The sequence below is a fragment of the Gallinula chloropus genome (genome assembly GCF_964237585.1).
Source record: "Gallinula chloropus genome assembly, chromosome: 4".
Taxonomy (NCBI): Eukaryota; Metazoa; Chordata; class Aves; order Gruiformes; family Rallidae; genus Gallinula; species Gallinula chloropus.
Window position 1 is genome coordinate 67,912,918 of NC_140088.1, and position 16,240 is coordinate 67,929,157.

At 42.5% G+C, this 16,240-nt stretch overlaps 1 protein-coding gene across 1 annotated transcript in view; it reads left to right on the forward strand.

Moving 5' to 3' along the window:
- Window positions 1-16,240, forward strand: part of BMPR1B (bone morphogenetic protein receptor type 1B) — a gene marked incomplete at its 5' end in the record, with an annotated part of 31,086 nt that extends 14,846 nt beyond the window's left edge. Inside the window, 7 exons of the mRNA XM_084262932.1 lie at window positions 1,155-1,251; window positions 2,044-2,182; window positions 8,885-9,077; window positions 9,515-9,812; window positions 12,120-12,295; window positions 13,644-13,774; window positions 15,966-16,240. Coding sequence (XP_084119058.1) covers window positions 1,155-1,251; window positions 2,044-2,182; window positions 8,885-9,077; window positions 9,515-9,812; window positions 12,120-12,295; window positions 13,644-13,774; window positions 15,966-16,091 — 1,160 coding nt within the window. The 3' untranslated portion in view covers window positions 16,092-16,240. The remainder of the gene's footprint in view (window positions 1-1,154; window positions 1,252-2,043; window positions 2,183-8,884; window positions 9,078-9,514; window positions 9,813-12,119; window positions 12,296-13,643; window positions 13,775-15,965) is intronic.

A 16,240-nucleotide genomic window follows, 5' to 3' on the forward strand; every position in this document is an offset into this window, starting at 1 on the left:
AAGCAGAAACTGGATCTTTAAAATAAAAGAGCCTGACAGTAAACCAGGAGTCCCTTAGGAACCTCCTTGTCTCATTACCCTTGTAAATCTGAAATGTAATAGCACCATTCCAGAATGAGTCGATAAGGATAAATTTCTTGCATTAGTGTGAGGGATGCAAGAGGGTGGGGCTGGGAGAGCTCCAGAAAACATAGTCCTCCTGTGCATTATACCAAGTAGCAACTTGGGCGGAGGAGGGGGAGAGGGCGAGCAGCGTGTGTGTCTGAATGCTGCGATGCCATAATTCCAAGGTTTTGGGGAGTGAGGGAGGTTAGAAAAAGAATAGCGCTTGGTTTCATCGTCTTTCAGCAGAGGACCACGCATGGAGGTCAGGCTCGCTTGCCTGAGTTGAGAATACACATTTGGAGGTTAATGGTACACTTTAAAGGAGAATACGAGTCTCTTGTGCAAAGATCGACTGCAACGTTTTAACACTTGTAATGTAACGGCATTTTCTGCAAGTTACTTGTCACATTTCATTTTCAGAGTGTTCTACAGAATAGCTGTTGGAAAGATGGTGCTGCCCGCCCTGGCACGTGGGGCTGCTGTAGAGCGAACGGAGGAAGAATTCCTACTCGGGTGTCTCAAACAGGATCTGAGAGATGGATAATTCTGCAGCAATGGGAATATACTTTCCAAGGCCTCTATTGGCCTGCTTTCTTGGGGGTTCTGTCTTCCCTGGCAGGATATTTTTTTTATATATATATCTGTTAATTGCCTGATGGGATGGTATTTAATAAGAGTGATTTAAGATAGAGGCAGTAATTTTTCTATGTCCTGGCACTTAGGTTAAGACACAGAGCTGTGGGTCTTTAAGTGATTTTTCATTCAGATCTGAACAGGGAATTACAAATCAAGGTGACGTTTTGCCAAAATGAGCACTGAGAACTTAGATAAGCTTTTTGAGGTACCTGCCATGCCTTGGGTAGTGAGGGTCAAAGAGGAAGCACACAGAATGCCTGCGGAATCCAGGGCTATCTTGCACAGGACCTCAGTAGAAAAGAAAGGAAATTAACTTCTGGCCACTGCACTTTTTAAGGCACATGTGTCTTCTGATGCTGATGTTGTAACACCTCCCATTCCAAATTTTCCACTTTCCTTGTTTTTAATACCAGACTTTGCTGAAGGAAACATTAACAATAAAGCCCTGCTGATCTCGGGGACTGTTTGCAGTATACTTCTGGTGCTTATCATCATAGTCTGCTACTTCAGGTAAATAAGGAATAGTTTACTAGCTTCTTAATGTTCCTCTCAACATTTATCTTTTTACAGACTTAGGAATTTAAAATAATTAAATTGGAACTTAGGGAAAAGAAACAAGAAACTAATTCTGTGATGCAGAAAACGGTGTATTTTATTCATGCTAGTCACAGTGTGTGATGTATTTCATATAGCTTCTTTTGCCCAACATCCTAAAAAGCCATTCAGGTAGAAGTACAGATTATTCTTTACTGAGTTTAAGAAAGCCATAGGGAAAATTATATCCTGGGTAAATAAACCTAAGGCTTCTAAATGTGTTTATATGGTGAAGAACTGATCACAAAAAATAGATGTATACAGAAATGTAAGTTAATCTGTCTAGGATGTGGTCACAATTGACATACATTATGTTTAAATAATTTGTCACGTTTTTTAAATTGTCCCAAATCCCATGACCTTACCTCTTCTGCCTCCTAAAAGACCCACTGCAGTCTGTAAAATGAACCTGGGAATTTACTTGGTCTATGTTTTAAATGTATTTAAGCTTCTGGGAAAAAAAAAAAAAAAAGGTCATTTTGCAAACTTGGACCAGATCACAGAGTCTTTGAGGTTTTTTACTTTGCGTTTTGATGCTGAATACAGTTGCTAAGAATGAAATTGAAAATTTTGGACAGTGAGTCCAGAATATCCCTCAGGGAAGCAGGGGAAGCTGTGACCCTATAAATGAAGCAAACAGTGTGCATTATTCATTGCACATGTGGTCATTGTCTTCCAAGCTAATTTCACTTCCATGTAAAGCAGCAGATACAGACGCCAAGAGACGAGGCCTCGCTACAGCATCGGGCTGGAGCAGGATGAGACCTACATTCCCCCTGGAGAGTCCCTGAAGGATTTGATCGAGCAGTCCCAGAGCTCAGGGAGCGGCTCCGGGCTCCCTCTCCTGGTAAGAAAGCAATATTATTTTAATGTAAGTTTAAAAGGAGAAAATGAGTAGAGGGCAAAGACAAAATGATGCATGAGAAATTAGATTTATGTGCTCTCAGTTGCTGTCTTAGTTTTGTTTTTCTGTTATCTCCCAGAAATGAAAAGGATTTAAGCTGGAGAGCAGCTGCTTTGAAGTAGGAGATTTTTATTCATGTAGGCTAAGACAAAAAAACTTAGTTTCTTGTTACCTCATCTTGTGTTTTATATGCCATAGGGTAAGTACAGGCTAATAGAGCTCACAGAAATTCATCAGTGTACAGGACAGCATCTGTCCCGCTGATCTTATTTTGGTGCTTTTTATGTGCAGTGCACAGTAGCATCTCAAGCACTGACACGTCGTCTTTATGTAAAGGGAACTGTAATTCATCAAACCTGGAACCCTTATATGGTAGGCTTCATTTTGCGTTCAGAAGTCAAGAGTGAATAATTTTCCTTGTAGTGTGGCAATCTCGGAGGTTAAAGGCACAGGGGTAGAGTTTTGTGGTTATTTCTGAACTGACTGTCCTTCCTGTCTCCCAAACCTATTAATTCGTAGTGATCCTATTACTGTAGTTGTTTTCCAGTTTCCAAGTACTACTTACTATCTGGTGTTTGCCCACACATCTTTTTTCTATACCCTGAAGAAGAAATAAAATGGGAAGCTTTATAATTCCTTAAAATGATGCAACAGGCCAAGTGGTTGGTGAAAATCTGCCTAAACTCAATTTGTCCTAGGAGGAGTAAGTGCTTAGAGTATGATTTAAATGAAGTGCTGACTTTTTAAAAAATCCAATTTTCTGACAGTTAACGTAGCTATTGAGGAAAAAGCAAAGCTGCCAAGTGGGTGCTGTGACTGCTGCTGAGCATGGGAAACCCACTGTCATTTTCCTCCCTTCAGAGAAACTCCTTCATTTAGGACTAGGCTTTAAGAAAGCTCTGTCATGTCCCATACCAGTGGCCCTCTTGTCAGCCATAGAAAGGGAGCGATCACACAGTTTAGGACTGTTCCTGACAAGTGCTTCCAGTTGATTTAATTGTGTGGGGTTCTTGCTTTTTTGCTTTGGTTTTTGGTTGGCTGGGGGTTTTTTGTTTGTTTTGGGGGGGGGGGGTTGTTTGTTTTTGCATAAGACCCTGTGGTCTCAGTCTGCATTTGGTACTCCTACTTCTTACAGTTACAGAAATGATAGAATGTTTTAGAGCAAACACAAGGAACTTGGTTGTTCTTCTCTGAGAGGATGTGGTCCCAGCAGCCCATGCAGGTAGCAGGTGCCCTGGGGCACGCTGTAGCAGTGCCTGGCTTGATACTTCATCTCAAGATGCCCTTGAGACCAAAAGAATGGAGCAGTGTTGGTTGTGACCTCTTGTGCTTTATGCCATCCCATGTTGAAGATGTGATCTATGATCTTACTGGTGTCCCCAGGTCTACTCTTTTGTTGGATGGAAAAAATAACTTCTGGTAATTAACTGCTGTAATGGCCCAGGTGGCATCCCAGCTGGGTCATTGCTCAGTAGCTCTCAGAGCTGTGCCAGCGCTCAGTTAAGCAGAAACCATTCTGTCTTTGGCCAGTCCTCCTCTCACAAGCCTGACGACTTTGAAGCCACTGTTCTTCCTGACTACACTCTTTTCCTTCCTCTTTGCCTATGAAAATCCAAACGCTTTTTCCCCAGACTTTCCCTTTAAATAGTGATTTTCTGTGGAAAAGGAGAAAAATGAGAGCTATAATGAATCTTGCGCTTAGTAATAGATGTTTGCTGCATTTCCCAGACAGCTACAACCACTAGAGGCTCTCTAGAAATGCACAGATTAATGACTCTGGGCCCGTGCCTGAAAGAAGTATATAGAAAGTGCCTGGCAATAATGCTCTAGACTTCATTGTGGAAGAGTTTGGTTTTAACTCTGTTATTTCCTATGCAAAGACTGAAACATCCAAAGGTATTATGTCAGGAAAATAAGCCACAAATTTATTACAAAATGTCACAGAATGCTAAGCAGTGATGTTTTCCTTCACTGCAGAACTTTTATTCTAATAGTTACAAATATTATACCAATACTGAGCATTAACCAAGATCTTATCGACACTTTGGCATTCAGCAAGCGCTTTGTCTCCTGACCTGTTTGTACCTCTGACAGAAAAGTTTTCTGAGGGTCAAATGCTGCCAATCAAATTTTAAACCAAGAAAAAGAGGTACAGTAAATTGTACATAAGGCTATGAGGCAGCAAGCTGGGGTGTGTACAATCAGGTGTGTGCAAGCAAGGAGAACCCCACTGACCTTGACAGAGCAAGGAAGTGTTGGCGAAGCTGTTGCCACTGCAAATCCACACAGGAAACTGGGGAAGGAGTTTAGATGCTATGGACATTTTTTTTTCAGTGTTCTATATGAAAATTGTGTGGAATTACCATTTGGTCTCTATCTTTTCATGGTATCTACCTTTTCACGTATGTTTTTCCTAATTCTCCTTCCAGTGAATTTCGCTTCTCAAGGGCCTACATCGCAGACATAGGCATGAAGTTCTCTGTAAAAATATTTAAGTTACAAAAGGTTACTTTGTGTGAAGTTTTATCTGCATTAGTTGAATACATTTAGCTGAATGTCAGAAAAACAGAATGCATAAAGTAGAAATAGCTGGTCATTAGGTTGATTCCAGTCAGGGAAAGGAAACAGGGCTGTGTAACCTAACCTAGCTGATCACAGAGATCAAGCAGCAAAATAGACAGATTTGAAAAGAAAGGGAAAAAATCCCCAAGCCCCACCCCACTCAGTGTAAATAATTCACATGAACACATCATTCAGCATGCTTATGAAATCAGTTCATCCTACAGTTTTGATTAACCGATCTGTTTTAGAAATTGTAATCAGTTTATGATTCAAGAAAGGGCTAAATTCCTTAAAATGAAATAAATTGTTCATAGGAAATCGCTTGACCAGTTCTAGCAAGAGAAAACCAGGTTAAGGCCCTTCACATAGTATTCTGCCGCCTGAAAAGCCTAACAGAAATGTGTTTTTCATTTTCTTAATGTAATTTAATAAGGAACTTTTCATCATTAAGTATTGTAATTCCATGTACTTTATGATGCCATTACATATATTTACACAAATTAAGTTATTTGTTATAACTGCATTATTGTTCAGGATGCATTTTTAAAATGGGTAAAATAGAAAGCAACGATGCTAAGATGACATTACAAAATGTTACAGCAAAATTCCAATGTAATATAACTATTGTTCAATCACTATATGAGAGTATAAAAGAGAATAAATCCATTTAAAAAATTAAGGCTAATCTCTATTCTTGGCTTTCACTGATGTTAATCAAAAATAATGGCACTGAAGCCACCAGTAATGATAAATTGTAGGGCAGGCTGAAAAAAATGGGATTCTGTTTAAATGACAGAAGAAGAAAGCTTGGACTTTTGAAATAGCTTTGCATAAATGCCACTGTATGCATTTCTCCTTTAAATTGTCTAATATGAAACCCAGAGATTTATTTACAAAATAAATTATGATAGACCTTTCCTAATAGGTTTTGAATTCTTCTTTGGACAGACATTTATGATGGACAAAGTCCTGGGGGTAGCATGCCAGGGTTAGAGGGGCGGTGTGCCAGTGAGCGAGACCTTCTCTTGGAAAGGTGGAGGGATCAACAGCCTGACTGAAGTGCATCTACACTAATGCACGCAGCATGGGCAGCAAACAGGAGGAGCACGAAACAGTTGTATGCATAGATCCACACAAGTCGATGGGTCCCGTTGGAATACACCTGAGGGTACTGAGGGAGCTTGTGGAAGTGCTTGCCAAGCCACTTGCCCTGATTTACCAGCAGTCCTGGCTGACCAGGATGGTTTTGCTTGACTGGAAGCTGGCACATGTGATGCCCATCTACAGGAAGGGCCAGAAGGAGGACCCAGGGACCTACAGGCCTCTCAGCCTGATCTCGGTGCTGTGGAAGGTGATGGAATGAATCATGTTGAGTACCATCATGCAACACATGCACAACACTCAGGCGGTCAGGCTCAGTCAGCATGGGTTTATGAAAGGCAGACCAACCTGATCTCCTTCTATGACAAGGTGACCTGCTCAGTGGATGAGGGGAAGGCTGTGGATGTTGTCTATCTGGACTTCGGTAAAGCCTTCAACACTGTTCCCCACAGCATCCTCCTGGAGAAACTAGCTGCCCATGAAATAGGTGGATATATTCTTTGCTGAGTTAAAAACTGGATGGACGACTCATTGCAAAGAGTTGTGGTGAACGGAGTTAAATCCAGCTGGCAGCACGTCACAAGGATGTTTCCCAGGGCTCAGTGCTGGGGCCTGTCCTCTGTAACATCTTTATTAATGATCATGACAAGGGGATCGAGTGCACCCTCAGTAAGTTTGCAGATGACACCAGATTGTGTGGGAGTGTCGATCTGCAGGAAGGCTCTGCAGAGGGACCTGGACAAGCTGAATTGATGGGCAGAGACCAACTTTATGGGGTTCGGCAAGGTCAAGTGCTGGGTCCTGCACTTTGGTCCCAATAACCCCAGGGAACGCTGCAGACTTGAGGCAGAGTGGCTGGAGAACTCCCTGGAGGGAAAGGACCTGGGGGTGTTCGTGAACAGCCAGCTGAACATGAGCTGGCAGCGAGCCCATGTGGCCAAGAAGGCCAACAGCATCCTGGCCTGTATCAGGAATTGTGTGATGAGCTGGAGTTCCACTATACTCAACTCCAGTGAGGCCGTACCTTGAGTACTGTGTCCAGTTTTGGGCCCCTCACTACAAGAAGGATGTTGAAATGCTGGGGCATGTCCAGAGGAGGGCAATGAAGCTGAAGGGTTTGGAGCACAAGTCCTGTGAGGAGCAGCTGAGGGAACTGGGTTTTTTCTTATCACTCTCTACAACTACCTGCAAGGAGGGTTTAGAGAGGTGGGGATCTGTCTCTTCTCTCAGGGGACAAGGCATTGGACGAGAAGAAATGGTTTCAAATTGTACCAGGGGAGATATGGGTTAGATATCAGGAAGAATTTCATTACTGAAAGGGCAGTTAAGTATTGGAACAGGCTGCCCAGGGAAGTGGCGGAGTCACCATCCCTGGAGGCATTTAAAAGGCATGTACATGTTGTGCTTAGGGACACGGTCTATAGGTGGACTAGGCAGGGTTAGGTTGTAGTTGGACTTGGTGATCTTAAAGGTCTCCTCCAACCAAAGTGATTCTATGATTGTATGATTCATGCTGCATTGGTGTTGTGCCAGCCCTGTTCTGCATTACCAAACTGGCAATTTCCACTGGACCTCCCAGGGATAACAAAGGACCTATATGATTTTAAAATCTAGTTTTGATCATTTCTGCCAGCCAATATTGCAAAAATATTCGGGATTACAAGAAATGCATATGATTTCTTAGATACCCAGGTAGTGCACACTTGCTGCAATAAATGGCTTGAAATTTGTATATGGATGGTGGCAAAACCAGGACACCTCGAATTTGCACGTTCCAGATTTTACCAGTTGCTTGGGGCAGCTGCATTGGAGTCTGTAAAATTAGTTTCTTTCAAAATCTTGTAAAACTGTTAGCTGTGGATTGAACTGGCAATACAGAAGCACAGGAGGGAGACTTTCGAATGTCCTGTTGTCCTGGAATGAGGCCGAGTCAGCTGTGAACACCACTGGGTTGTGTTGCAGCATCGACTCGAGTTTTTCTTTCTGAGCTTTTAGAAACACATGTTCTGCAGACACGCTCCAATCCTGTGAAAATATGTCAGTCTCTATTTGTCCAAGGTGCTTTGTAATCATGAAAACTTGTTAAACGTAGAGCCAAATGGAGAACTGCATGGGGCCTGCCATCCTTATGAAGGGTATCTCTGCAGTGCTGCCAAACGCATCCATCTTCTGCTGCAGCAGCACAGATTGTTTGACTTTGGCGTCAGTTCACAGTAGAGCCACTGACAAAGCTGGGATGAACACTGGGAAGGGCAAATTTAAAGCTGTGCTTCCATATTTTTGGGATTAAATTCTTACTTTTTATTGCTATGTAATGATGATTGTTTTTTAAATCAGTGCAGGCACGTGAGTTCTCACTGTGTAAGTAGTTGCTGAGACTCCTAACACCAAATTTATATTTTGAAATTATTAGGCATGGGATTTTCAAGGAAGGGATAGGAAGCTGTTTTCAGTAGTTTTGCTAGTTTTGGAGTGCTGAAAGGCTTTTGGCTCTTGTGAACCCTATCCTTGAGTCTCAACGGTGTTTAGTATATAGCAAACATCCCTCTTTTAATTAAAAATGTGTTGCCTACCCCTTTGGAATTTGGATTGGGGTGGCCAGAAGTGTTTTCTGTCAAAGCTTTTCCAAAAATAATACGAAAATTTCCACAAAGTGGTGACCCCCTGCAGTAAAATAAAAATCTCAAGGTTAGTGGTCAAACTTTTCCTTCACACAGACCGATTTACTTTCTTGAGAGAACATGGTGCATCTTGGGGATGTATGGAAAAGCTTCTTCACAGTGGCAGGAGTTGGCCTCACCGGTGCTGAGAGAAACGGGGAAGCACCTGGGTTGTGGAGCTTTGCTGAGATCCATGTCTTAAGGGCTGTGTATCCCCCTTTCTACTGGGTTTGCTTCATGGAAAGGAGACACAGAAAAAGGGAGGTGAGTGTAGAAGATTTCTGTGGACCAAGTCCTAACCACCCATTTCGGCTTCTCACAGGTTCAAAGGACCATTGCAAAACAGATTCAGATGGTAAAGCAGATTGGAAAAGGTCGCTATGGAGAAGTCTGGATGGGAAAGTGGCGTGGTGAAAAGGTAGCTGTGAAAGTGTTTTTTACCACAGAGGAGGCCAGCTGGTTCAGAGAAACAGAAATCTACCAGACTGTCTTAATGAGGCATGAAAATATTCTCGGTGAGTGAAATTAAAGAGAATTATTTGATAGTGTACAGGTTTCTTAAGTTTAATAATTTTGCATTTGCTGCTATCTGATGGCCTTTCCAGCATGCCTTGGTACCTGCTGTGCTCCGCAATTAGCCACCCAGCACTTTTCAAAAGAAAGATGTTTCAGGGATTACTCAAACATAAAGAAAAGTTAAAAATAATGGGGTTTGGTAGCTCTTACTCCAAACACCACATGACTCATTCTGTCACCTGTATTTCCGTATCTAGGCTTTCTGGAAATGTGTTTAAAGGCTAGAAGTGAGGTATAGTTGCGTGGAGGTAAGATGAAAGAACTTAAATATGTTATTAAAATAAAACTATTGAAGTGGCTGACCCTCTAGAGTTCTGAGCAGTCAAAAAAAAAAAAAGCCCCAAGAAGTATTAATTTGAAAAATCTCCTTTTTCAGGATTCATTGCTGCGGACATTAAAGGAACAGGATCTTGGACCCAGCTGTATCTCATCACCGACTACCATGAGAATGGCTCACTTTATGATTACCTAAAATCTACTACCTTGGACACAAAAGCCATGCTAAAACTGGCGTACTCCTCTGTCAGCGGCTTGTGCCACCTGCATACTGAGATCTTCAGTACTCAGGGCAAACCTGCTATTGCCCACCGTGACCTAAAAAGTAAGAATATCCTGGTGAAAAAGAATGGCACCTGCTGTATAGCAGATTTGGGCTTGGCTGTTAAATTTATCAGGTGAGTAGAAGCGATGAAGGTGAGGGAAAGTTGGCAAATCAGATGCACACATGGGTTTAGTGGTTGATTGAGCAGCACGTGAACCCCTGCAGTGTATGTATGTACCTTTGACACTGTGCTTATCTGTGTGTGAGGTGGAGCTACCCATGTAGGTGAGGACGTCGCATAAACACATAATGCAGGTGTATAAACAGGCATTGAGCACAGCAGTTTTATTTGTGTCCAGATGCAGTTTTCATCACTTCACCCGCAATAGCAACCTGAGTATTGCTGCCACTTGCTACAAGGACATGGCACTGACAGGCTGAAGTCATGTCAGTAAACTTGTCACTGAAGCTTTCAGCTCGTCTGATCCCCAGATAATCGTTCACTCACAACTTACATAGAATAATACAAATCATTTGCACAACTTGCTAGTTGGGATTTATTGAAAAACACCCTGTTTGGGCTGACTTTTGCTTCATTTCCTACAAATCAAATTTCCAAAGTACAGATTTCATTTTTGAAATGGCTTTTAAATTTGGGTTTTAAAAAAATGGTTGCGTGTTTAAACAACTTAGAACAGGCAAGTAGGACTTACACACTCCTGGGATTCATAAAGGAGTCACTGCTGTCTGTCAGCTGTGTTCAAAAGGAGCTTGAGCTCTTGGTGCTGGTCCTGGAGGCATATGTTACCTAGTCTCTGACTTTTTCTGTGCGCAGAAATGTGTCCATGGAACTGAAGGTTTCCATTTCAGAGGTCAGCTTTGAAACCATGGGCTCCCTGAAGTATAAAAAAAAATTAAGAATTCTGTACAAATCCTGAACTGAAATTATTCAGTGTAAGGAAAGGCAGTTTTTATGTGCTCTTCTCATCATTCACTTACCAACCAAGTTTCCTGGTGAGGTGTTTGCTTTATGAACCTGACCTTCCTTTAGGAGATGAGAAAGGAATATTTTTACTTGGAAGAACAGTCCTAGAAAAAAACCAACAACTTGGAAATACGCTATTTGATGTAAAAGTTTCAGGGAAGAAATTCACCCTTTGCAGGTATACCTTGCCTGATGAGTACAGAACAGCACACTGCTTAGGGATGAACAGGGAAGAACTAGGAAATACCGAGTCTTGCTACAAAAGAAGATGAAATACCTATTTCTCACAGTCCACATGGAATCTACGTTACATACTTGGATTGTTTCTTACTGAATCCTTCCTTAGACATCATTTCTCAGGCAATGACCAGGAACAGAAAAAAGTAGTTGAAAGGGGTGTGCTCTGCTGAAGCTAATAAGTTCAGTGAAGTTCTCTACATTTCTCATTTTCTATGAAATATTGCAAGACAGTGCAGGTCACTAGATTTATATTACCATTTTTTGGGTATACAGAAATGCCACCAGCATATGTATGATTTAATGACTGTGTAGCTGTGTAGGTAACTGGCTGTACTTCAGGCACAGCTCTTATTGGCATTTTCATAACTGTAGGCAAAGAAAATTACAGAAGTTGCATAATTCTGTGAGCTTTTGTTGTATTCATCACATTTAATTTTTTTACATTTTAAGGTGGGGAAGGGGAGACAGACCTTTCTAAGCAAACCACAATATTTGCCATTTATTAAACATTTTTAAACCATTACAACTGACACAGCTGATTTGGAGTTAATAAAATAAATAATCCAGTCACGTAATTAATAGAGGTTTGCTTCCTGTTAGATAGGTGTTGTCTCATCTGGTCAGTGTGTGAGGTGTGACACATTCGGTTAGATATTTGTTTTTTACACGTTTACGTCTGTGGGCTCACACATATTGATGTGTAAAGGCTGGAGGAGAACAAACATCAATGCCTACACGAAAACCAGCACTCCTTGCAGATCTTCCTTGCAGATCTCATTTGCTACTGCCTAGCTATTTAGTGCCATCTGCTAAATGCTAAGACTAAAGCTTTAGGTGGTGGAGTATGTTAAGGAGGCAGCATTTAATGACGATTTGATTGTTATCACCAGCGTTAAATCTCAGGATAACGCTAATGAAATCTCGGGGAACCTTACAGCATCCCTGTTGAGTCTGATCTCCATTGTGGTTATGCATTTGAATGCTTAACACCACCTCAAGCGGGTCAGCCTTGTAAGAAGGGCTGCCTTCATACTAAGAGGCTTTCCTTGTAAGAGTTGTTCCATTAAGATTATGCATTACTTTTGACCTTGTTTGAGAGTGGATGTGGTGTGAATTCAATACTTCTCCCATCTAAATTGCTTTCTTTCCGAGCCGCTTTATTGCATGTTTGATGCCCTTTTTCCCACCCCCCCACCCCCCTTTCTTTTTCTATAGTGATACAAACGAGGTAGACATTCCTCCCAACACCCGCGTAGGAACAAAACGCTATATGCCTCCTGAGGTGCTGGATGAAAGCTTGAATAGAAATCACTTTCAGTCGTACATCATGGCTGATATGTACAGTTTTGGACTCATCCTTTGGGAGATAGCAAGGAGATGTGTTTCAGGAGGTAAATGCCAAACATTACCTTTATTTTTTTTTGAGAGCTGGGAAATCACTTTTAATTGTGTCGGTGAACCCCATTTATAATCCCAGTCTTCCAATACATCTTTTTCCGTGGGTAATTGTTTTTACTGTGATAAACAAATGTGGACAAACCATACAGGTAACTCTCTTCACCTCTGTTTTCTTGTTGAAGCCTAATTTAAAGCATCGATCAGTGCTATTCAACAGCAAAGATTTAGACTGTATTTTAATAGCTTGTTTGAAGGCGGTGGATGCCTGCACAGACCCACGTCTATGGAACTCATCTGGGGGCCTTTTCCAGTGGCAATGCGTTTTTGCTCGATTGGGGTATTCAGCTATTTTAGCAGAAAGTACATAGTGATTTCTTTGTTTTGTTAAAGTTAAATAGAAGCAGGAGAACAAACAATTTGGGGGTATGCTGTGCCACTATTTAAAAACAAATAATCCATTTAGAAGACCAGTAGAAGAAAACTGAGGGAAATGGCCTTTGCTGCATTATTGTCATAGCAGTGATGTGCCTCATTTCCTTCTGGTATCAGGCATTCAAGCGTGAGGACAGCACCGATAAAGCAATGCAGCCAGCTGCTGACTCAGTGCATAGATCCATCCTTGTGTGCGTAGGCTACGGGTGCTTTCTGCATGTAAAGCTCCACATAGTGCAGAAATGATGGCTGTTATTACCTCTATTTTGCCACTGAGGAAAGTTAAATGCAGAGAAATGACTTGGCAGCAGTTACGTGCCAGATTGGTGGCATGTAAGGGTAGAGCATGCCTCTCTTGGGTCCATGCTACCTTCACCAGACTTTATGGGTCTTTAAAGCCTGCAGTATTATGCTGAATGCCTGCTCCATGCATTACCCTGGAGGAGCTGAATTTCACTGATGAGCAATGTGATCCCTGTGTTTACAAACACAGATAAAGTGTATATGATGTAAAATCTGTAATATTGTGCTGTGCACAAAGAACAGAACCTGGACGTGTTCTGAAAAGGCACAGAATGCCCTTTAATATATACCAGGTCCACTGATAAGAAGGAGACCTAACTCAGTGTTAATTCTCCACTGAATTACCCTGATCTGGGCCCAACGCTAACAAACTGTCTCTCTTAGCAAGTAACTAAGATTTCAGATTAAAATAAGGTTAAGATACCTGGTCAGTCTTTACACAGCAGAGATTATGTTGGAGTTTGACTGTGGAATAAGCTTCCAGGGCAGCAAGGTTTTTTAAGTGCACCATATTGTTAATGTGGTCAATCTGTTACCAGTTGAGAGGAGAAGAGGGTAGTGGAAGGTGTCCTCTTCAAGTGATGGGTGACTAACTGCTTCTTTCAGGAATAGTTGAGGAATACCAGCTTCCATATCATGACCTGGTGCCCAGCGACCCCTCATACGAGGACATGCGAGAGATTGTGTGCATCAAGAGACTACGCCCTTCGTTTCCCAACAGATGGAGCAGTGATGAGGTATCGTCCCCCCTTAAAATGCTGTCTGTGCTTTTAATCAGAGTGAGTGAGGTTGACCCAACTGTGCATCATTTTGAGCGAGGAGGAGCTCTACCACTGGTGCTAGAACCAGTGATCACATAACAGGGCTGGGTAAGGAGCCTCACCTTCTCAGATATCTCCACTGACAGTGTTCAGGGCACCAGGGTCAGCAGGCTGTGATACTTGCAAGTGAGTTTCTTGTGTGCTGTCTACCAGATGCCAGTAGCCTGCCGTGCTCAGACCTTCTTAGTCTCCCTGTTTTCCTCTTTCATTCATTTTGCTTTCTACTCCAGGCATTGAGAGCATTAAATCGTGAGCTAGCCAAAAGTTTCAGAAGAGAAATTGTATAGTGTTGTGGCAGTGTTCTTCAGCATGCACTCATTCTTTTTTCTTTCATTTTTTTAAAGAAGAAAATATCCCATCTCTTTGAAATGAAACAAGGATACAGCTTTTCTGTGATCATAGGTGGGCAGATCTGGAAACGTGATTTTACCGTGTTTCTGTGCTAACATTTTGCAGGATATTAAGTTCTACTAGAATGGTATTGAGCTGCAGTAGCACAGACTGCAGTAGCCAGGCTGCCAGGTGGAGCACTGATCATTCACCGCTTTACATCTTTGTGTTTTAGCAGAGAGGGCTACAAGTGTGGCCTTTCAGAAGAGATGTAGGGTCCAGAAGACACTTTCCATAATAAAACAGGGAGGTAAGAGGGCTGGGGAGAGTCTGAAACTCTCCCTCCTGGGGGAGCAAAGTTGTGCTCATGGATTCAGAGTACAAACAGTTGAGGTAGGGCAGGCAAAGTTGCCGACTGTTCTCAAGATGCTAGGGAGGAGAGACCATTAATCATGTTAATTGGTACAGTTTATTGCTGTAAAGTTTTCTACAGTTGCAGAAGAGAGCTGCCATTTGGGGATAGCAGCATGTAGATGAATATTTTCTGGGTAGATGAAAAATGTAGGTGACATGAGTTGTAGGCAATTTGGGAGCATGATGGGAAAATAAAATGACCTCCTAGGAGGCTTGAGGACTTGTGCAGTGGACAGTGTGGGATGGTCTAATACAGCATCATCTGCCTCATCCTCCCCCTAACCAAATACCTCTGAAGCTTCAGACCAGGAGTGGAAACACTGGAGGAAGCGCTGTGAGCATCAAACCCAGGAAGGGCTTTTATGCAGTGACCCTCCACGTGTGGTCAGTCTGCTACCTCACATACCAAGGATGGGGGATGCTTCTTGAAACAACTCTTCTTCCTTAATTGGTTAGCATCATCAGTAATCCCACTTAAGGAGTTGTAGCGAAGAAAGGCAAACTCGTTAGTATGTGAAACCTTTTGTATCAGCAAAACGTGTTCATAACAATCCACATTAATCAGAAAAGTATTAGGCTGGTGTAGGCATTTAATGTCTTTTAGGATCTGCACTGCTTCTGGGCCAGGAGCAAGTTGGATGAAAAGGAAAACTTCTCTTTTCCTATTGTAGCAAGCAGAACTTCAGGCAGCATAAATCTGCAGGGGTCATCACCTGGCTGCTGTGGCTTACAGGGTGATTTCTGTTTGGAAGGAGGTGGTAGACTGACAGCAAGGTTGTATGATCCTTTTCCAGGATGGCAAAGGAAGCTCTGAGATCCTGTCAGCAAGAAAGCATTGCTGGGTACTGAAGGGGTGGTCTGGCTGTGTTTTGGAAGGGAGCAGGGGATGCTGTGGGGCAGGGCCGAACCGAGCTGGGTGTTTGCAGTTGGCTTTACAGCAGGAGCTGTCGGTGCTTTCTCATGCTGGGCTGCAGCCCCAGACCCAGTCGCTGGCTGAGGAAAAGGAATTCCACTGAAACTGTATGGCAAAGGGCTCACTGTATGAAGCCATGCTTGTGCAGGTCAGGCTGAGGGAGATTTTGTGCATGGGTTTGGGAAGGAGGGATAAGAAAAGTGGAGTGTACAGCCAAGTCTACAGTACAACTTGTCATAAATTTTGAGAATAATTCTCGTGTTTTAAAAACTGTCCTTAATATATATAAAATAATAGTTCTTGAAGAGGTGAGTAAGATGGCATGTTATCTTTTTTCTTTGGCTACCCTTAGAAAAGACCTTTTCCCCTCAGTTTTTCGGGATTGCTGCCGACCGGGGTCTCCTCTTCCACTGACCCAGGTGGGACTTTCTCTCCCGTTTCTCTCCTCAGTGCCTACGGCAGATGGGGAAACTGATGATGGAATGCTGGGCTCACAACCCTGCCTCCCGGCTCACAGCCCTTCGGGTCAAGAAAACACTTGCCAAGATGTCAGAGTCACAGGACATTAAGCTCTGACTCAGCCAGAGGCAGCTCTCCTGAAGACCTATGGAAAGGGACTTTCCTGTCCAGGCAGAAGTCCTGAAGAGATATCGACAGTCATCGCTAATAAGTACCTTGAATGCAGTCACGTTTGAGATCAGCTGTAAGATTGTCTGACAGCTTTT